At 39.9% G+C, this 21,926-nt stretch overlaps 3 protein-coding genes across 4 annotated transcripts; 1 reads left to right on the plus strand and 2 right to left on the minus strand.

The window, feature by feature from the left end:
* Positions 1-1,224: 1,224 nt before the first annotated feature.
* On the minus strand, positions 1,225-2,952 carry LOC138604092 (C-reactive protein-like). Its single transcript, XM_069675934.1, has 3 exons — positions 2,882-2,952; positions 2,310-2,517; positions 1,225-1,707 (listed from the first exon to the last, which is right to left on the minus strand). Exons 1-3 carry the CDS (start codon positions 2,931-2,933, stop codon positions 1,302-1,304), a joined length of 666 nt encoding a protein of 221 aa, XP_069532035.1. The 5' UTR covers positions 2,934-2,952; the 3' UTR covers positions 1,225-1,301.
* Positions 2,953-10,344: 7,392 nt separating this feature from the next.
* On the minus strand, positions 10,345-11,959 carry LOC138604091 (C-reactive protein-like). 2 transcript variants are annotated; one of them, XM_069675931.1, is made up of 4 exons: positions 11,927-11,959; positions 11,723-11,789; positions 11,296-11,503; positions 10,345-10,940 (listed from the first exon to the last, which is right to left on the minus strand). In XM_069675931.1, exons 2-4 carry the CDS (start codon positions 11,772-11,774, stop codon positions 10,535-10,537), a joined length of 666 nt encoding a protein of 221 aa, XP_069532032.1. In that variant the 5' UTR covers positions 11,775-11,789; positions 11,927-11,959; the 3' UTR covers positions 10,345-10,534. The 2 variants fall into 2 exon arrangements, with proteins under 2 accessions (XP_069532032.1, XP_069532033.1); XM_069675932.1 differs by lacking the exon at positions 11,927-11,959 and adding an exon at positions 11,874-11,891.
* Positions 11,960-12,613: 654 nt separating this feature from the next.
* tsen54 (TSEN54 tRNA splicing endonuclease subunit) lies at positions 12,614-21,557 on the plus strand. The gene is made up of 12 exons (XM_069676270.1): positions 12,614-12,669; positions 14,403-14,561; positions 14,852-14,915; positions 15,018-15,101; positions 15,251-15,349; positions 16,576-16,628; positions 16,920-17,039; positions 17,148-17,613; positions 17,691-17,826; positions 17,924-17,984; positions 19,001-19,114; positions 21,009-21,557. Exons 1-12 carry the CDS (start codon positions 12,614-12,616, stop codon positions 21,157-21,159), a joined length of 1,563 nt encoding a protein of 520 aa, XP_069532371.1. The 3' UTR covers positions 21,160-21,557.
* The last annotated feature ends 369 nt before the right edge of the window (positions 21,558-21,926 follow it).

Raw genomic sequence — 21,926 nt, forward strand, 5'->3', positions numbered from 1 at the left:
CTGTTATTTTAATCTCCCAGGAGCGGGGGGGAGCAGAGTAGCTTTTGGTTTAGTCACCCAAATATGGTTTTGTGTCAGGTATTACTCAATCCCTCAGCTGACTCCACAGAAACTAATTGTAATTGTCATCATGAACATGTTTAATGTTTTTTTTTTTCTTTGGCAAGATGACATAAGCAGTAAGTTCTTTGAGGTGACCGAGATCAGAAATTGGATTCCTTGTCAGGCTGTATTCCTTACATGTCCAGTGTTTGGCAGTAACAGTGCTACTATAGCTGCTTTAGTAGTTCAGTAGTTTAACTACATTTCTTAGTAACTTGGTGGCACAAAACTAAACAATGAGAACTCATGACAACAAGAGACAAAGTGACAAGGTAAAAGAGGAAACAATATCTGAACCCCGAAATACAAAAACATAACTAAACTAGAATAACTCAGGACAATGCATTTGCTAAATCCATCCAATCACAAGATAATTATCAAATCGAGAGAAGTGGGGGTGAAGGTGGTGGGAGTAAAATTGTGCAGTCAGTGTTTCTTGGAGAAATAAGTGAGAATGACATTTTTACTATAAAGAAAAGTAAGAGCAGAACATCATTCGATTGTCATGGTATTGATATGACTATAGTGAAGAAGACCACTGACTGCATTATTACTCCACTTATATCTGCAGCTTGTCATTTCATTCCGGTGTCTTTCCAGGAAAAATGAAATGGATAAAAGTAGTTCTGCTTTTTTCCCGCTTTTTAAAAATGGTGACTAACATTGCTTCAACACCTTCCGACCAGTGATTGCTGTTTCAGTTTGCTGAAAAGTGTTTTGCTTTTAAATTAGATGATTTCATAGAAAAAAATAAATTGGTAAGAGAGAAACAGTATGGATTTAGAACAAACAGAGCTAGAGGGCACACATATACTAAATAATGTTTAGCTTTTCAATGTCTCATGGATCAAACTTTACACACTCATTCATCATTTGTCGCAACATGTGAGTTACCTTAAAACATAATGATAAGAATATTTAGACCATGATATTGCAGGTTGGACATTGACAGACGTGGCATGAAGTTTGTTCAAGTACACAGAGATTAACGCAGTATTTTATTTGCAGTATTATTTGCAGTATTTCATTACAGTTGACATTAAGCGTTATATAACACCACAACAAATATTGTCTGCACAAGTTTTCATTGCGGTGACAGAATTGCAGTGTGACCCTGATATGAAGTGCAAACCTGTATCCTACATTGTCTTTCTAGACAATTCCGTTATTCAATCATGTTGTGAGTTTTAGCATTAAAGCTACAGCTCATGATCAATAACCTCCACCTCCCCGTGAAGTTTAAGCTCTGTGGTTTCCCAGTCAAAAATGTTTCCCCTTGTCACTCTCTTCCCGGAGAACATGTCTCGGATGGTGCTGTCTGAGAGGACAGAGTCCCACATATTCACATCACAGATCTCCCCAACAAAACTCTGGTGAGCTTCAAAGTCACCCAGGTAACTATCTGGATCTTGTCCGAGGAGAACCTTTCCTCCGGGACGCACAGTGTGACCCTTCCTGTAGATTTTGGTCATGCTTTTCCTTCCGTCCATGAAGAGGTCAGCTGCTCCTGAACTGGAATCCCAGGTGAAGCACAGGTGGGTCTGCATGGCTGTGAGCTCAGGGACTCTAAATAAAACTCCGTCCCCACTCAGGTAGAAGGACAACCTAAACACACATAAGATAAGTTAATATGCTTCTTTCAGAAATTGTTCATCATATTCTAAAAATAAGTAGGTAGTGCTTGTAGCATATGGGGGCCGTCAAGGGCAAACGCCCTGTAACGGCCCAAACAATTTACATCAGGAGAAACCAGCTGCAAATTCAGAAAGAATGCAAATTCAAAAAGACAGGATACAAAAGAACGTCAACAATGGAAACGCTCTTCAAATAACGTTCTTTTCTCTCTCTCCCATAAAAAATAAAGCTGTTCCACTTTGTGCCCCTGCTGTTGCATATGTTAACTGGGTTTGTATGTTAATGATTTGGCATCGTTAATGTTTTTGCAGAATATTTGCAGCTGATTCTTCTTTCTGTAGAACGTTTTTGCCATTTGCTAAAGTTTTGCATTGTTGTTATTTTGTTTGCAGCTTGGGTCCCGATTAAAAAACTTTTGGGCCGTTACAGTGCATTTGCCCATGTCAGCCACCGTAGTATCAACATTGCTAACAAGTATCAGCATTTAGGCCTATTACAATGAAATTTAACTAAATCATAGAAAACTGAAATTAAGCAGTAGCACGGTTGTTATTCTGTAGTAATCACCCTACCTGCCGTCCTTCTCCCGCCACACATTCAGCTCGTCATAGTCTCCTGTCCGGTATGCAAAGAGGATGATCTCGCGGTCACCGCTGAGCTCTGCGGCCACTTTCATGCACAGAGTGAAAGCCCTCATGTTCAGGGGTTTCTGAGGGACCATCTCAACATAAGTGGTGCTCGTCTCAGCTGGGAACACCAAGGTCTTAATGGAGACACTCCCTGAAAGAGAGGAAACGGAGACGGAAGGAAGAATAGGCTTCTGGTCAGTTGTTTTGTCAACAGAAAATCAGATAATAGCAAAGACAAAATATGTAATACAAGTTTTCAGACCCCATGGTGATGTCTTTTCTGTTTTTGTCTGATCAAAAGTCAAAAACCCAAAGATAGTCTGTTAACTATCATGGGAGACAAAGAAACTATTCGCCTTTCAAAAGCAATAAATCACTCATTTTAGTTCTAGTCACTGAATTCGCCTTTAAACATGCAAATGAATGCCTTTAAATTTAAAGCTAAATGTTACATTTATACTTTAATACATGCACAGACATGCACATAAAGACACAAAGGAAAGGTGCAGAATTACCAGCCAACATCGTGGAGATGGAGAGAAGACAAAGGGGCGCTAAAAGCTTCATTTTCTCTCAGACAACCTGCAGAAAAGTAGAAAATGTACTAATTACCTCATTCTCACAGAAAAGTTGTGTAAGGATGTCAATAAAGCTGTATACTCACTGTGCCGCTGCAAAGGTATGGAAAATCTGAACAGGGGGTTTTTATGTTGTGATTCCCCGAAGTCCTCCCTGTTTAAACACGCTGATATGCAAACAATACATCAACAGGTCCGTCCAAAGTTTATGTAATGATTAGGTAATTCTGGATACAGGTTGAGTGGAAGGACTATCAATGTTAAAGGTCGGACAAACAGAATATCTAAAAAAGTCCAGTTTTTTTCAGGACATTTTCCAGTAACATACAAATTTAATAGAAATAAACCAAATACTACACATGTAAAATAAATGAATACATATGTCACCACATTCACACAGCATCACGTTCCTGCTAGGAAGCTCAAATATTGTTATAATGTTGTGTCCTGCTATGTTTTTATGTTGTAACATATTTGATAACCAATTAGCTACCATCAGACAACTGCTAATGTTAGCATTAAGCCACTTCCTAGTTTAGATTGCTGTTAGCTAGGAAATGGCTTTAGGTTTGCTAGCATGACCTGGGTCTTTTCAGTGAGTCAGGTCATTTCTTCACTTCACTTCTGGATTGTGTAACTCATGCTGATTCACCAATATTTGGATGAAGCAATGTTAGTACCTGATTTAAGGGTCATAGGGACAATTTCTGCCTTGTGTTATCTTTCTTGCCAAACATAATAAAGCCCAACACATGATACATTTCTGTAACACTGAAGATGTTAGTCTGTGTGTGCACATATATCACTTACCTTATTTAATATAAATATATTTAGGCCTTTTATATTTCAAACCATAATTCTAATTATTTTTGGAATAAAACCTTAAAAAAATAACATTATATCTGATTGACTGCTTTCTTAATTGTTGCAAGAATGTGAAAGATTCTTTAATAGACAGAATTATCCTGTCATACTTGTCATGAGTTATTGTTGTTTGTATCATGTTCTGATATTCATTTCGTGTTTTACTTTGTATTATGTCACTTTGTCTCTTGTGTTGATCCACTTCCTGTCTTTGTTTCTTTTTTCCCACCTTTGAGATGGGTGCCATGCCGTCATAATTTCACCTGTGTTAATAAATATCTGCAGAGTCTGCATCTGGCTCCCATTTTGTTTAAAGCTCCTACCTTTGACAATGTTAAACATTCAATAGTGGGACATGTCAAGAAGAACCATCCTAGTTGTCATATAAAAATACTACTCTCCCTAATAAGTTAAAGCTCCTGTGAGGAGTTTCTGATGGTTATGAAACAGACTGAAATTATTTCTGATGTCTCTATACGACCTACAAAAGCAAACCAGACCATCAGCGACAAGATTGATTATTTCTGCATAGTTTTCTGTAGTGCCTGAATCTGCTGGTGGGGGGGTAGGCTTCAGACGAACGCACACACGCTGCCTTTGTTTACATTTTCCATTGCAAATATTTAAAATGAGTAATGCATATGACTTTTAAAGTTGAGCTGAAACGGCATTTCGAGAGTATCTAGCTTCCGTATCGTGACGTATTTCCGAGTGAAACAGGACGTGCAGGCGGGACATATCATTAGAGGGATTTGATTTGATCGTTGAGAAGTGGGCGTAGACAGACGTTCTCCACAGCACAGTAGCTAGCTAACTGACCGAGCGTTCTTGGTGCTCTGCGGCTAAATGTTGCAGATTGATTGGTTGAAATTGTTTGGTGCAAACTTATGTAAGCACGCGTGAAATTCAGTTTTACCAAAAGAAAAAATGATCGGATTTTGATTATTATTATTTTTTATTATTATTGTTTGATTGAAAAATACGAAGAAATGGATTTTCTGTATTTTTTTTGGCCTATATTGTCAAATAGATGCACAATATTAATCTAAAAGATCTAAAAGGATTAAAATGACATTTTTCATTTCACCTCGACTTTAAAGAAAGTATAATGTGATTTTTTTGTTAAAAACCACCACGTAGAGGACAAAATCAGCATAGAGATACGAGGTACAGCTTTGTCCACAGGGGGCGACAAAATCAACACAAACTGAAAGTTCCTCACAGGAGCTTTAAATAATAACTATTTGTTTCTTGTGCCTTTTTGGGCTGTTATTTCAATCTCCCAGGAGGAGGGAGGAGCAGAGTAGCTTTCGGTTTAGTCACCCAAATATGGTTTTGTTTCAGGTATTACTCAATCCCTCAGCTGACTCTACAGAAACTTTAGATTTTAATCACAAAGCGCAGGAAGTTTGTTTTACCATGAAACAGGAAGTTGTTGTAATTGTCATCATGAACATGTTTAATGTTTTTTTTTTTCTTTGGCAAGATGACATAAGCAGTAAGTTCTTTGAGGTGACCGAGATCAGAAATTGGATTCCTTGTCAGGCTGTATTCCTTACATGTCCAGTGTTTGGCAGTAACAGTGCTACTATAGCTGCTTTAGTAGTTCAGTAGTTTAACTACATTTCTTAGTAACTTGGTGGCACAAAACTAAACAATGAGAACTCATGACAACAAGAGACAAAGTGACAAGGTAAAAGAGGAAACAATATCTGAACCCCGAAATACAAAAACATAACTAAACTAGAATAACTCAGGACAATGCATTTGCTAAATCCATCCAATCACAAGATAATTATCAAATCGAGAGAAGCGGGGGTGAAGGTGGTGGGAGTAAAATTGTGCAGTCAGTGTTTCTTGGAGAAATAAGTGAGAATGACATTTTTACTATAAAGAAAAGTAAGAGCAGAACATCATTCGATTGTCATGGTATTGATATGACTATAGTGAAGAAGACCACTGACTGCATTATTACTCCACTTATATCTGCAGCTTGTCATTTCATTCCGGTGTCTTTCCAGGAAAAATGAAATGGATAAAAGTAGTTCTGCTTTTTTCCCGCTTTTTAAAAATGGTGACTAACATTGCTTCAACACCTTCCGACCAGTGATTGCTGTTTCAGTTTGCTGAAAAGTGTTTTGCTTTTAAATTAGATGATTTCATAGAAAAAAATAAATTGGTAAGAGAGAAACAGTATGGATTTAGAACAAACAGATCTAGAGGGCACACATATACTAAATAATGTTTAGCTTTTCAATGTCTCATGGATCAAACTTTACACACTCATTCATCATTTGTCGCAACATGTGAGTTACCTTAAAACATAATGATAAGAATATTTATTTGTCTCTTTTCTCTCTCTCCCGTAAAAAATAAAGCTGTTCCACTTTGCGCCCCTGCTGTTGCATATGTTAACTGGGTTTGTATGTTAAAGATTTGGCATCGTTAATGTTTTTGCTGAATATTTGCAGCTGATTCTTCTTTCTGTAGAACGTTTTTGCCATTTGCTAAAGTTTTGCATTGTTGTTATTTTGTTTGCAGCTTGGGTCCCGATTAAAAAACTTTTGGGCCGTTACAGTGCATTTGCCCATGTCAGCAACCGTAGTATCAACATTGCTAACAAGTATCAGCATTTAGGCCTATTACAATGAAATTTAACTAAATCATAGAAAACTGAAATTAAGCAGTAGCACGGTTGGAACACCTACTGTGTTGAGTAGTGTCAACTGTCCCCGTTGACCCCCTGTGTATATAGTCCTTGTCTTCCCCTTTTCTTTGCGAGTTTGTTGTCATCTTTCGTCTGGATACCTCTGTGGAACTTTTGTCTTTCTCTTGTGAAACCTTTTGTTGTTTGTTACCTGAACTCTTTTGGACTTGCCCCGTGGTTCCCTGTGTGTTTCACCTGTGGAAGAGTATTCTTTTGGAATATTTGCTATTTGTTTTATTGGACCTTGCTTTATTGTTGGATATTGTTCACCTACAACCCTTGGACTCGGAACTTGCCTTTTTGTTCTAGCTTTTGGTTTTCCTTTTTTGTTGGTATGAAGATTTTTGCTGGGCCTTTTTGTTTTTGTTTTAATAAATATCTGCAGAGTCTGCATCTGGCTCCCATTTTGTTTAAAGCTCCTACCTTTGACAATTTTAAACATTCAATAGTGGGACATGTCAAGAAGAACCATCCTAGTTGTCTAATAAAAATACTACTCTCCCAAATAATAAGTTAAAGCTCCTGTGAGGAGTTTCTGATGGTTATGAAACAGACTGAAATTAATTCTGATGTCTCTATACGACCTACAAAAGCAAACCAGACCATCAGCGACAAGATTGATTATGTCTGTATAGTTATTTTTAATGCCTGAATCTGCTGGCGGGGGTAGGCTTCAGAAGAAGCGATTAACTGCACGCTGCCTTTGTTTACATTTTCCAGTGCAGACATTTAAAGTGAGTGATGCATATGACGTTTAAAGAAAGTTTTTAAGCTCGTAGAGGACAAAATCAGCATAGAGATACAAGGTACAGCTTTGTCCACAGGGGGCGCCAAAATCAACACAAACTGAAAGTTCCTCTCAGGAGCTTTAAATAATAACTCTAGTTGTTCCTTTTTTGGGCTGTTATTTCAATCTCCCAGGAGGGAGGAGGAGCAGAGTAGCTTTCGGTTTAGTCACCGAAAAATGGTTTTGTTTCAGGTATTACTCAATCCCTCAGCTGACTCCACAGAAACAGAGTTCAGAGTTGCAAAAATCTGTAGATTTTAATCACAAAGCGCAGGAAGTTTATTTTACCATGAAACAGGAAGTTGTTGTAATTGTCATCATGAACATGTTTAATGTTTTTTTTTTTCTTTGGCAAGATGACATAAGCAGTAAGTTCTTTGAGGTGACCGAGATCAGAAATTGGATTCCTTGTCAGGCTGTATTCCTTACATGTCCAGTGTTTGGCAGTAACAGTGCTACTATAGCTGCTTTAGTAGTTCAGTAGTTTAACTACATTTCTTAGTAACTTGGTGGCACAAAACTAAACAATGAGAACTCATGACAACAAGAGACAAAGTGACAAGGTAAAAGAGGAAACAATATCTGAACCCCGAAATACAAAAACATAACTAAACTAGAATAACTCAGGACAATGCATTTGCTAAATCCATCCAATCACAAGATAATTATCAAATCGAGAGAAGCGGGGGTGAAGGTGGTGGGAGTAAAATTGTGCAGTCAGTGTTTCTTGGAGAAATAAGTGAGAATGACATTTTTACTATAAAGAAAAGTAAAACATCATTCGATTGTCATGGTATTGATATGACTATAGTGAAGAAGACCACTGACTGCAGTATTACTCCACTTATATCTGCAGCTTGTCATTTCATTCGGGTGTCTTTCCAGGAAAAATGAAATGGATAAAAGTAGTTCTGCTTTTTTCCCGCTTTTTAAAAATGGTGACTAACATTGTTTCAACACCTTCCGACCAGTGATTGCTGTTTCAGTTTGCTGAAAAGTGTTTTGCTTTTAAATTAGATGATTTCATAGAAAAAAATAAATTGGTAAGAGAGAAACAGTATGGATTTAGAACAAACAGAGCTACATCTGTAGCATTAACAGAATTAATAGAATAAGTCACAGCAGCCATAGAAAACAAGCAATACACAGTGTTTTTTTAATTGATTTAAAAAATGCATTTGACACCATTGACCACGGTTTGTTGCTATCCAAACTGATTATGGAATTAGGGGGAATACTCACAAAAGGCTAAGAAGTTATTTTGAAAATAGAAAGCAGTTTGTTCAGTTTGCTGCTGTTGATTCTGATTTCATGAAAGTAAAGTGTGGAGTCCCACAAGGGTCGCTTTTGGGCCCAAAATTGTTTAACCTGTATATTAATGAAATGTGTGACGTTTCCAGCATTTTGCAATTTCTTTTGTCGGATGACACTGATATGTTTTGTTCTGGAAAGCATTTGAAGTCAATTGCAGATACCATAGTGTGCGAAATGGTCAAACTTAAGAGGTGGTTCGCTGATAATGACTTATCCTTGAATTGGAGTAAAACTAAGTTCATGATCTTTGGTAATAGGAAAAATGATGATCAGTATGGTTGTGAATGATGTTCACACTGAAAGACTGATAATAATAGACAGTCTGACTTGTAAACCTCATATAGATTATATAAAAAGAAAAGTGTGGCAATGTATCAGTGTTAAGGACAGTGTGGATTCTGCTTCTCTTCGTATTTTGTACTGTTCACTTATTCTTCCATATTTCAGTCATTGCTCAGAGGTATGCGCCAACACGTACACGACTAATACTAAACCTTTGCATGTGTTACAGAAAAGAGCAATCAGAATTATAAACAAGGTGCATTTTTTAGTCTGTTTATCAGCTCACTTGTGTTGAAATGTAAAGATTTAGTTGATTTTAAATCATTATTAGTCATATTTAAATAATAGATTATTACCTGAGAACCTACAGAGGTTATTTGTGTCTTTCAAAAGTCCTTGTACTACATTAAAGCAAATGTGTGTATTACTTTATGGAGTGAAATTGTGGAAATCTCTGGATAACGATAAAAGGTTGCACAAATATTTTTTAATTTAAAAGAATGTTGTCCTGTCCGCCTGTTAGGTTAAGTTTTATTTTATTTTTCCTCCTGTTTCATGTCTGTTAGATCCTGTTTTATTTTGAAATCACTCACCCCGTCTCTGTTCCAGGTCTGTGTCGTGCCCCTCCCCCGTCGTGTGCTCACCTGCTCCTGATTGTGCTCTCCCCAGCTGTGTCTCATCAGCCCTATTACCTTGTGTATTTTACCCCCTGTCTTCCCCTCGTTTGTACTTCTGTGTCGCGTTCCAGCATTCTGTTTCCTAGCTCTCGTTTTTGACTACTGATCTGACCCTGTTTTGCCTACTTACCTTGGCTTTTATGGCCTCACGTTTTTGATACCTCTGACTGCTCATCTGTGTATCGAACCCTGCCTGACATTTAACCGCTTCTGAATTTTGATCACCCGTCTGTGTGTTTGCATTTGAGTCCTTCCTCTTGGTCCCCGGTTCATGACAAATGTAAAAAGGAAAAGTAATGGGAAATTCTGAAAATATGACCAACGGGTTAGCCATAATTTTTGTTGTTATCATGAAAAGTGGCAGGTATAAGTTTTCTTCTTCCTGCTTGAGTTTTTGTAGTATTTGACAAAGTATATCATGTATGTTGTGTTATCAAACAAACTGTGAGCGAATAAACTGAATATGAATATGAACTTACGTCAAGATGGAGGGCATCAGAAGAACGCAGTCAGGACGTGATCGGGTCAAATCGTTTACATGGTGCAATTTTTCATTTGATCGGTTCATGAAAAGGTTTAAACCACTCATCAGCAACCGATTGAGATTTCAATAATATTTAGATTCTATTGATATATTCATGAATTGCATTGTTTTTGTGAACATCCTCTGTTTACTTTTTATGTTGTGTTTTATTATCAGCTCTAACGTATTGTGTTATGTATATTATATGTTAGACAAGCAGCTGCATATATCACACAACAACCAGCATTGCCAGCAGAAGCGTTTATTAAAGTAAAAGGAATTACATCACATTAACCATCATTAATACTTCATTTAAGTAACATACAGGTGTAATGTTGACACATTGCCTTTCACTGATTGCAGAGCATTAGATTGTCTTACTTGACATTATGACGTCGCCTACATTATTCCAGCATGTCATGTTTTAGCATTACAGCTACACCTTATGTCTGAGAAGCTTTACCTCTCCGTGAAGCTTAAGCGCTGCGGTTTCCCAGTCAAAAATGTTCCCCCTTATCACACTCTCCCCGCAGGCTATGTCTTCGACCATGCTGTCTGGGAGAACAAAGTCCCACATATTCACATCACTCAGCTCCCCAACAAAACTCTGTCCGGCATCAAAGCTACCCAGGTAACTATCTGGATCTTGTCCGAGGAGAACCTTTCCCCCAGGAAGAACAGTGTGACCCTTCTTGAAGATTTTAATCAAGCTTCTCCTCCCGTCAATGAAGAGGGCAGATGCACCTGAAATGGAATCCCAGGTGACGCACAGGTGGGTCTGCATGGCTGTGAGCTCAGGGACTCTGAAGGAAACTCCCTCTGCAGCCAGGTAGAAGGACAACCTAAACACACATATTTAAAATAATTTTTTATGCATCTTTAAGAACAGAGTTTAACAATGAACAATAGAATACATGACAGACAAAAGAAAGAGCCTGGTAGGTGTCAGTGGAATCAGTTTAATACATATTTATTGTAACGTAAAGTTGTACTTTTTGTAGTCGAAGCCAATTGTTCGTAGATATAGCAGAAGAAGTAAAACACAGACTAGTGTTATTAGTGGTAGTAGTAATAATAGCCGACTGCAATTGATCGTTGTTAGTAGTTAGTAGCTGCAGTATTAGTAGTGGAAGAACAGTGGTACTAGGAGTATTTGTAGCAGCAGTAGAAGAAGACGTATGCCTGCAGAGTGTCTACCTGCCGTCCTTCTCTCTCCACACATTCAGCTCATCGTGGGCTTTGGTCCGGTACGCAAAGAGGATCACCTCTCGCCAACCGGTGAGCTCTGTGGCCACTTGCATGCACAGAGTGAAAGCGCTCAGGTTCAGGGGTTTCTGAGGGACCATCTCAATGTAACTGGTGGTCGACTCAGATGGGAACACCAAGGTCTTATGGGTAACACTCCCTGAAAGACAGGAAAGATATTATTGAGAAAAAATGCTTAGAAAATTACAAAAATGAATGAATCAGCAGTAGAAATTGTTGCTCAATTAATGCACTAATTGCATTAGTTCTTTTGACTTTAATAAACTTTTAGCTATAAATATTAATTCCCTTACATTAAAAACACAATATTGCATTAAGACTTTGCACATAAAGACAGAAAGGAAAGGTGCACAATTACCTGCCAACACCGTGGAGAAGGCGATGAGAAAAAGGACGGCTGAAATTTTCATTTTGTCTCAGCAAACCTGCAGGAAAATCAGACAATTTACTCAGTAACTTATTCTACACATTTGCAGTTTTACATTTCATGTGGTGTCAGTAGTTTTTACTTTTAGTTAAGGTTGTATAAAGGTGGAGAAGTTCAATAAAGCTGTATACTCACTGTACCGCTGCAAAGAACCTGCTACAGACAATCTGACCAGGTGGGTTTTTATGTTGTGTTCATCCAAACTCCTCCCCGTGACAACACACTGAACCTTAAATCTGTTATCTTTAATCTTTAGATGATTCATGGTTTAAGAAATCATCATCGATATAAGGAAGTAGACAAAATGCAGTGTTAAGGGGCGTCTTTATGAATTTTCCAGTCACTCAGGTCAACAACAGTTAACAGGGAACAAAAGAGGACTCTGAGTCTGGGTCTTGTTGTCTTCTGTGGGTATTTTATTCATCAAAGACTTAATTGGTTTGAAAATATCTGGCCAAAGAGCTGCAGTTAAAAGTTAGCAAGCTGGCTAACACCGGCTCGTTGTCAGAAACATGATTAATGTGCCTTGTCTCTGTAAATAAGTAAAATTAAAGTAAATAATTCCAAACAATGAGGAAAAAAAAGAGTCCAAAATGTTTAAAAATAAGTATTCAGGTAATCTAGTGTTCTGTATACATAAGATAATGGTTTAATAATGTTTGCAGTTGGGTTACATACATTTCTCAGCAGAACACCCAACCGGCTTCCTTTTGCTTTAGCGCCCTCTGCTTGCCGTGTTTATAACTGCGTGTAATTACCGAACCTGGCGGGCACTAGGACCCAGAGGAAGTCTGCAGCGGGGAGCATCTATGGAGGACAAACATGGCGGACCAAAACAAGACAGACACCGGCGCTAAGTTCTACAGTGAAATATTAAGGTGAGTTGTTATCTTTTTTGTCAGTAAACAGTAAATTTATCGACAAGACAACAATAACTTTCATATACGCTACATTAAGCGAACGTTCGTCACAGAATTTCTGCTGGTGGAGCTTTAACGGTTGCACATGGGACAGTTGATCAAACTGTCAAGTGATGTCGTTAGCTGGTTGTGTTAGCTGGCAAAGTTTTATGGTTTTGGTACATAATTGTAACGTACATGAAAAAACACAAGATTTATTACAAAAAATAAAAACACTTAAACTAGCTTTATAGTCATTTATAAACTAATATCATTGGTGATCTACACTTTGCTCTGCTGTGTGAAAAACAGGTGTTGTAAAAGCTGTTCGTGGTGTTCTTAATGTTTCAATCTATTTAAAAAAGTTTGGCCACCCTGCATTTGAACGATTTTTGAAATAATCAAATTTGTCTAGGCGTGGTCCGGTGACAGTGAGTCATGACTTTATGACTCATAATAACACTGGAAATAAACAATACTGTGAGTCATTATATGCAGCCGTACTTTGTAAGATAGAAAACCAAAGTACTCAAAGAAGGTAAAGCCTACTGTGTCTATGATCTTTTCAAAACTCAAAAGAATTTAAATATCATTAGAAGCCGATCAATATGGGATTTCTTAGGCCAATTCTGATAGTGATTTTAAAATGGGAAAAATTAGGATATTACAGATAGATTTTAACTGGAGTGAAATTGATTAAAGCTCCTGTGAGGAGTTTTTAGCTGGTTATGAAACTGACTGAAATAATTTCTGATGCCTCTATATGACCTACAAAAGCAAACAAGACCATCAGTGATGAGACTGATTAATTCTTTATAATTATTAATAATGTCTGAAACGGCTAGCAGGGGGGTAGGTGTCAGACAAAGCAATTAACTGTATGCCGCCAAATGTCAATTGTCTGCGTTTCCATAGCGGCCTAAAGTCCCGGGAAGATGACGCAAATCAGGCCTATGACGTACGGAGAAGCAAAAAAAGTAACTACACTACACTGCTTAAATGCTCAGCAAGAAGGTGTCATCTTGCCTGTCCAATAGCAAGAAAGCCAGTTGTGGGTCTGTTTTGATCCCAAAAAGCAATCAATGGTCTCTTCATGATCCGCACGCCCTGGCGATGCTAACTCTAGCTTTCCCCCTGAAGTCGGTCACATTCCTGTTTGGCCAGACGGGCTTCACTAGATTAAACTTTCTTTTCTTTTTTTTTCTTGTGTGTACTTTGTGTTGGTGTTGTTGTTGGTGCCGGTCATTTGTTGACATTATCCGTCTCCATTTCCCAGCTTGCGTTGTCTCGTGTTGCGCACTGTTAACTGTTGGCGGCGAGGAGAGCGCGCATATACGTCACATCCTCATCTTTTCGTGGGCAACTGGCCCGAATGCTTTACATAGGAATCAGTTCACAGGCTGTTGAAGGCAATGGAGGAAGTTAGGGAAGGTCTCAATTTTTCAGTTCCTCTACTATCGCTTCACACATTGGCATTTAAAAAGATTTATACGTGTAAAATCTTACACAATGCACCTTTAAGTCTCTTTATTAATTTGACAAGCACAAGTTTTGACTTCTCTTTAGTGTCTTATAAAACCTTTCGGACGACCACCTTTGCATCGACATTAACAATATCTTTCTTTCTCTTTATATTGTTGTACATTGTTTTAACAGTGATAAAACCATCAAACTTTGGAGGTTAAGCGCTGTTGTCTTTATTTATTTTCCAGTCCATCTGAGCTGTTTGCAGCCCGGTCCAGGAGTCACAAGATCCCAGTCAGAGGACAGAAGGATTTCTTCCCCAATGACTCAGACGAGCAGAGACAGCGGCTCGAGCAGAGTATGGAGGAGCACTGGAGCCTCATATCAGAAGAGCGGGTGGAGAGGCTGTGAGTAGGACCAGCATCCATCCATCTATCCGTTCATCTTCAATGATAACCATTTACTGTATGTACTTTAACTTGCACAGAATATGTTAAGATTTTCACCAAAACAACTTTATAAACTACGTTGAGGTGCTTTTTTTTTTTTGCATTTTGATGGCTAAACAATTAACAAACAAGTCTATAATCTATTTTATAATGTTAATGATGTTAAGAATGCAGGGTGATGTTGATAAGGATAAAAAAAAAGCCGTGTTTGGCATGAAAACATATTGACTTTTTATAATTCACTGCAGAGGAAACCTGGTGAAGGCCGCATGGATTCCAAGCAAGCAGATCGTGGAGCTTCAGTCTCCGGCTGTGAGTACTTTGGAACACACACCCTGTGATGAGTTTGTCTTGTTGTAAAATGTTATTATAAAACGTTTAAGATCAACACCACATTACCACATTTTCACACAGGGCAAGTTTTGGCAGACGATGGGCTTCTCTGCCAATGGAAAGCAGTGTCTCCTCCCTGAAGAGGCTCTCTACCTGATGGAATGTGTGAGTGGTGATGAAACCTGTTTGCCGGGGTGTTGTTTGCGCTCTCACGGCTCTATTCTTGTGTTATTTAGTGATTAACATAACATGATTGGAGCCCCACTGCAACATGTGATCTGTAAAATACCGATTGATGACATCTCTGTGAACAGGGAAACCTGCAGGTGTTTTATCGGGACTTGCCGCTGTCCATCCAGGACGGCTATGAGAAGTTTCTGTCCTCGAGCACAGTGAGCCTCCAGCAGTATCAGGTACAAAAAAACTACCCTGACACGTCCTCTCTAGTATGTGTTCATTTCAAAACAATCTCCTTCCAAATGATGGTTTCAACAACAACAGCTTCTATACTTAATCACCTAAGAAGACATATCACAAGACATTGAAAGCACACAGGGCGTGTGCTATGTACATTTTATTGAACCGTTTAAAGAATATGATGCGTCTCCACCACATGCTGTGAATGAGATGAGCAGGTGATCCATGTTTATCAGAGCTCTCATGAGCGCGTGGAGGAGACACGTTAGGAGAGGAGCAGATATGACACAGATATGTGTGTGTTTTGATGCTATGTACCTAAATCAATAACGTTGCTATCTGTACGTATTTCTGCGCAGTTAAAATATAAACTTAATTTCCACATGCTGTAATATGTCCATATGCTGTGTCGTTCATATATTTCACTGATAACACAGAGCTGTAGAGGAGCATCATGATCAAACAAAGTTTCATATCACGTTATGGGGTGCGAAACCAGGGTTGCCAGCTGGCGCGAGGTCCTGTGCGGTTGCACACTTCGCACAGCCCATACGACATTCTGACTCCACTTACGTTTGGAATGTCACAGACACCTATTGGGTCTCGCAGCCCGGTACTTAACAACCCGAGGCCCAATACAGGTCCGCGCCCCGGTGGTTGGAAACCCCTGCAGTAGTGGAAAAGAAGCATCAAATGGCACAACAACACCTGCTCTTTGTTAAACCCCGAAAAATTACAATTACAAGAGATGCTATTGAACATACACTGCAAATTAGGAGCTACTGGAGAGGCTGCCACTCGCGGTAGCGCAGGACGTATATACGTTGGTATGTATGTTGCAGCAATGGCGAAAATTAGGAACACATACTTGTAATTTTGGGCCGACCTTCAGGTGAATGTGATACTGAAATAAAGAGATAATGAGGGAACAACAAGGCGGGATTAGATCCAAACTGATAAGCACCGATCAGGAAGCAAACGCTGCTTTCTGTGTTATCATTTCCAAAAGTCTCTGTGTCTCACTAAAATGAAATCCACGAGTTTCTGAACTGAAACGGTGTCATAAGTGTTCTCAAGAGTCTCTGTTATAAAGTTTTGAAAGAGCAGAAGTGGTGTGAATGCTAGGTGTAAATGTAGCAAAAGATATGTGTTTAAAATGTGAGTGTGGATGTAGCCTTACTGTTCTGCACTGGTCGACTAACATCTCTTTTTCATCACAAAGGTGTTCGGGCATCTGAAGAGGCTCGGCTACGTGGTGCACAGATTCGATCCCAGGTAATTGAATCCTAATGCCACTCAGACCGGATGAGAAATATAACATAAAAATGAAAATACAATAGATTTACTAAGGATAGCAACGCAGCTGCAGGGAAGGCAGAGTCATTTTGTCCGACACTTTGGTGCAGATAAAAAAGAAGGAAGTTTAAACCATCCATCAAACCTTTCTGTATTATTTCTGACACGTGCTTCTTTATGTAGTTTGGAGATAAAAGTAATTTTATATGTTGCCTTTCAATCCAGGATTAATAAGCATCAGCATTGATTGTTGTGTTTGGCTTGTTGCAGTTCCGAGCCATCGTCCTATGCGAGGCAGCTGAACCTTCCTTCGTCTCGAGACAGAGCTGCAAGACAGCTGAAGAGGAAACGAAGTGTCAGCCCCTCCCCCACCCCGACCAAAACATCCAGGTAAACAGAGACGTGTTCCTAAATTTCTATTTATTTTAAAAATGTAAGTTTCATGACAGTCGGAGTATTGCTGTTTTATTTCTATGTTCACTGTTTGCTCTGGTTAAGTCTAGCTGAAGCACAAGAAGAGTCCACAGCCGACACAATGGAGGAGGATAAATGCAGCCATGAAGAAGAAAAGGATGAAAAACTTCCCGAGTCACTCCTGACGACCACTCCAGGGACGTCAGGGACCCAGACTGCCGCTGCAGGTTCAGGAGAGAAAGGCGCGGGCAGGAGCTGGTGGATGACGGATGATCCAGAGGACCGATTAGATCCTCAGCCTGCGTCTGGTTCCTCACGCTGGCAATTCAGCTCCATCTCTTTCCCTGACCTGGGCTCCAGCAGGCACCTCCCTAGTTGCCTGGCACCACCAGATGCCTTTCTGCTCCCCGGGTCTCTGGTTGTGGGAGTCTGTGACGTCGCCCCCTGGAGGAGAAGGATAAACCTGCGGCAGGTGAAGATGTCCACAAAGGAGCAGAAGAGGGAGAAGGACAAGAGCAGGCGGCGGTGGGATGTCAACAAAGACAGAGAGGTTTGTAGCTTATTTAGGAAAACGTTCCACACAAATTTGTACGGAAATATTATCTCAGGTCTGATCATGTCTTAAAGGTCCGGCGGTGCAGAAACTGGGCAGAGTATCGGGAGCTCCAGGCGAGGCAGGAGGGGCGGCGTAAAGGCCGACCGGCACACTTGTGGAACAGGGAAGTCACTCCTTTACATGACCCAAGACAACCAATCCCAACTGGTGAGATCATCTGATCATACTCTTTAAAAGTTAATATACCTTCTGGTTTTTATCTGCATCCATTAGCTGTATCTGATTCTTCTTATTTTTATTTCAGGGGAGCTGTTGGATAAAATCAGCGTGTCTAAATCTACAAATCTACTCGAGGGAGCGTCCAGGTATCTCATGTTTCTATTTCCTGCTATGTCGCAGAAATTAAGAGAGATAAACCAGGTATTCAGGCTGAAAACAACCCTGCCATGAAAAAGGATGTATTGCTTCCAGTCAGGATGAGACAGATGACAGTTGACCAGTGATTGACAAGTCAAACATGATGCATATTGACCCTTTGATCCAAAAACATAAACAAGCTTACGATGACCAAAATGCCAAACTCAAAGCTTTAAAACTGTAGTCCACAAAAACTACACCACATTAAAAACTACAAGCCTTATTTTCCTACCTGGTTTTCCATCATCCTCAGAGCGCGAGCGCAGTAAAAACAAGACGAGGTCAAAACCTAGTATGTGGCTGACGCATCAGGTCAATGTGCGCTTTTCACATTGAGCTCCGCCCTGAATTGCACACTGCTGAGGGGTTTCTCTTCCTGTTGACATCCGACGTTACACTTGTCCTGAGAGAGAGTGCCCTCTGCTGACACGGGTCACAGTCAAGCTCGTGGGAACAACTTCCGGGTCACAAGAAAAAAATCATTGCAAAATTGAGAACGCGATTTCCACACACGTATTTTATTTCCTGATTTCCATTTGTAAGCACATGAATGAAAATATGAGAATGGGGCATTTTTTTAGTTTTCTATTATCAAAACAAAACTTCTTTCCCTATTTATAAATGGTAGTCGGGAAAAAGCTTGTTTATCGATTTTGATTTTCTCATTTCAAAACAAAAATCTGTTAGCCGACAAGTACACAGACTTTTCCAGGTTGGCATTAATACTGTGACCTCATTCAGGTACTTCATATTCAGTGTAATCAGAAAATCTCTGAGTCACCTGTGAAGGAACCTAAATCAGGCCTTACACTCTGTGTGAACCGAGCTCAGCTCAATAATCACACTTTCTGATCTTTCATTAAGAGCCCCATAAAGACCGAGAGACAAAGGAGCGAGACGCTGCCTCGCGTGCTGTGATGGAGAGTCCGTCATGCAGGGGATGACATGTGCTTTGTCCTCTCAGGCTAAAAGCTTCGGACGATTGGAGGATTTGTTTCAATGTTTACCAGCCTGACACGGTGGCTGACTTCAAGAAGAGCAACCCGGGGAAACCGTACTCCCGCATGTGTGTGTGCAGGTAAGCAAACACACACACACACACCGCCTGTGGGGACGTTTACCCAAGATTGGCTTACAGGAAACAGTAGAACTAAATGAGTATCACAGCGGTAGAGTGAATAGCTCAGTGTCATGTGTCTTTTATTAATTTCAATAGAGCCGTTATATTACCTTCTAGATCTGTTGATTCATTTAATGAATTATTTGTGTTAAAGATTAATTCTGGCATTTATTAAACAGAAGCCCTTACATGAGATATTTTAAAATCTGAATGACTTAAAGGTTCAAAAAGTTATGCTACAGTTAATTGCTTCATCCAGCAGTCCCGAAACACCTGTTATGGCTGCAAGGTAACTTTGTCCTTTTGGCAAATTGCAACTGATAAGTACATCCACTTTCTGACAACATTTCCTGCAGAGGTCGACCTTTTGGTTCACGAGGAAGAGGATTTTTTTTGGAATGAGACACAGCTGTTTGTCGCTCTCTTCAAAGCAACCAAACTCCATTGACGACAACAGTAATTTAACCTCATACAACATGGAGGTTGCTGTTTTTTTTATTGGTGTAATTTTGTGTGACATAAATATTTTGTTGGATCTGGGCTAACCATTTAAAGCACCAAAGGCACATAATAGCACAAGTGCCCTGTTTCTATTTTCATTCCTGTCGCTCGCATTTTACCTGTATGATACCTCCTCATTTCACTACAAAAATCTTAAAGTGGCATTGACATTGCTGTCATCTAACACTTTCACTGACATTCAGGTAAACTCTTCAAACTGTCCTGGCTTACCCTCTAATGTTGCCTCGTAGTACACCCCTCCAGTCTCCAGCGCACAGCTGATAGCAGTATGGTTTGTTACCATGATGGATGCAGTGTGGACAGCGAGCGGCCGTTACAACACGATGCGACGTGATGTCTGACGCTCGCATGCTGTTAGGACACGGTGTTTTTTTTTTAGTGGACGGAATTTGATCAGATGGAAGGATTCAATTGCAGCCAATACAGATTGATTTTGGAGCTGATCGCTCACACAATTTACTGGAGCAATTCCAAACTTTTTGCACCTATTAGTCCCTGAAATATACCACAATACAGACCAGGTTATGTTCTACAATCTAGCAGCAATTGAACATAATGAAAACAGAGCAAACAATCCAAGTTGGTTGGTAGGCCTGTGTAGGCAGAATCCATGTTACAGCTCTAGCTGCATCAGACCGCAGCCAGCATTGCACCGCTGCAAGCTAACGTTAGCACACTTTAGTTTACTACGCATGCTGCTACAGCCCCCCAATAGCATGGTTAATTACACGGAATGACCGTGATGTGATAACGCTACAGAACACTAAGCAAGCAAGCGTAACATTCAAAGAAACGGTGAGTTAGTTATCGTCCCTAATCGTCCCTACTCTAGTCCGTAACTAAAACACTGATAACGTTCATGTAACATTATGAATCCATTAAGGTACTTGCGCATCCAGGAGAGGTAAAGCCAAGTCCGAGTCGAGTTCGAGCTGGGCGTAGGGCTCTCCATCGCGGGAAAGCCAATACAGTATTTACCCTGGTTTTATTTCTCTCTTTGTCTGCTGCCTGCTTAGACACAGAATGATTGTTTGTGCTGGTGGAACACCTTTGGTTCCACCATCTTGTTTCACCAAAGCCGTGCCATAGTAGGACGCTGCCTGTACTTTTTTTTGCAGAGGGAGGGCTGATGGGAGGGAACGCGTTCATGAATTCCCATGAAACGGGAACGCGTCCCGCCAATGTAAACAAAGAGCTAACACAACAAACAGAGGGAGTTTGACTTATTTTTCCAGGGTATATTTACATTCGACATACGTGATTTTGGACGTATTAATGTGTCAAATGTTGCATGTCAACATTTGTTTAACTGTTCCCTGTTGTGTTTCAGTTTCGATGGCCCTGTGCCGGACCTGCGAGCCATCAAGCTGCTGGCCTTCCAGAGTGGAGACATCCAGGTGGTTTGTGCTGTCGTGGACCACGGAGACATCTCCTTCTACACCTTCAAAGACTTCCAGCTGCCCACTGATGTTTACCCCTGAGGCCTCTCTTGTCTTAAACACCAATGTGGACTTTTACATTAATTTTGTGGGCTGGCTGGACTTACAAAGATAAAAATACAACAAATCATTAATGTCGGAGATGAAGAAAGAAATGTTAAGTAAGTTTTTTTGTGTGTCTGGCTGGTGATTTACAACAGGAGGGGGAAGTTTGGTGCCAAAGTTTCAAAGAGTCTGCATAGTTTTTGGGTCCTGTTTGATGCTACCTGTAAATCGTGCCACGGTGCAACATTTTTAAATTACACACAAAGATGATTTAACACATTTAACATAAAAGGTCAGTGATTGAAATAAGAGTTTGTCACTTTCAGGGCTTTGCAGGTTGCAGAATGTAAGGCACACCGCAGTGCCTTTTTTTTTAAATTAAAGTCTACACTTTAAAAAAGAGCAGCTTGTCACATTTTTTATTGTTGCTATCAATAACATGATGATATATAGATAGACGACGCGTCTTCATCTGCTCACATTATACGAAATTGAAGCCAAAATACCCCCTGTGGCGGGCGTGGCCATTATGCAATGTTGACATCATTTGGAGCCAGAGTTGCGCAATAATGAGCGGGTGGAGCCACTTCCGCTGACCAAAACACACACTTAACTTTCCGAAAAAAATGGCAAAGATCCGGCACGTCGGCGTGTTTAACATCAGAACAGCTTCTTGTGTCGGTCTGAAGCAGATATTCACGCTGATGCAAAGTTCAATGACTGTAGTGTTAGTGTTAGTTACGTCTCCTCTCGCCATTCCTCCT

This window comes from Semicossyphus pulcher, unplaced genomic scaffold, assembly GCF_022749685.1.
Source record: "Semicossyphus pulcher isolate SPU_LCO1_2020_fin unplaced genomic scaffold, fSemPul1.0.p SCAF_25, whole genome shotgun sequence".
Taxonomy (NCBI): Eukaryota; Metazoa; Chordata; class Actinopteri; order Labriformes; family Labridae; genus Semicossyphus; species Semicossyphus pulcher.

What these genes read in the sequence shown, in the direction of transcription:
- tsen54 (XM_069676270.1), top strand. Translation starts at nt 12,614, where the DNA reads ATGGCGGACCAAAACAAGACAGACACCGGCGCTAAGTTCTACAGTGAA. An exon ending in CTCTCTACCTGATGGAATGT is followed by an intron (nt 15,102 to 15,250) that starts GTGAGTGGTGAT and finishes CTCTGTGAACAG; the next exon opens with GGAAACCTGCAGGTGTTTTA. An exon ending in ACCCCGACCAAAACATCCAG is followed by an intron (nt 17,040 to 17,147) that starts GTAAACAGAGAC and finishes GCTCTGGTTAAG; the next exon opens with TCTAGCTGAAGCACAAGAAG.
- LOC138604091 (XM_069675931.1), bottom strand. Translation starts at nt 11,774, where the DNA reads ATGAAAATTTCAGCCGTCCTTTTTCTCATCGCCTTCTCCACGGTGTTG. An exon ending in CTTCTCCACGGTGTTGGCAG is followed by an intron (nt 11,504 to 11,722) that starts GTAATTGTGCAC and finishes CCTGTCTTTCAG; the next exon opens with GGAGTGTTACCCATAAGACC. An exon ending in TGGAGAGAGAAGGACGGCAG is followed by an intron (nt 10,941 to 11,295) that starts GTAGACACTCTG and finishes ATGTGTGTTTAG; the next exon opens with GTTGTCCTTCTACCTGGCTG.
- LOC138604092 (XM_069675934.1), bottom strand. Translation starts at nt 2,933, where the DNA reads ATGAAGCTTTTAGCGCCCCTTTGTCTTCTCTCCATCTCCACGATGTTG. An exon ending in CATCTCCACGATGTTGGCTG is followed by an intron (nt 2,518 to 2,881) that starts GTAATTCTGCAC and finishes CCTCTCTTTCAG; the next exon opens with GGAGTGTCTCCATTAAGACC. An exon ending in TGGCGGGAGAAGGACGGCAG is followed by an intron (nt 1,708 to 2,309) that starts GTAGGGTGATTA and finishes ATGTGTGTTTAG; the next exon opens with GTTGTCCTTCTACCTGAGTG.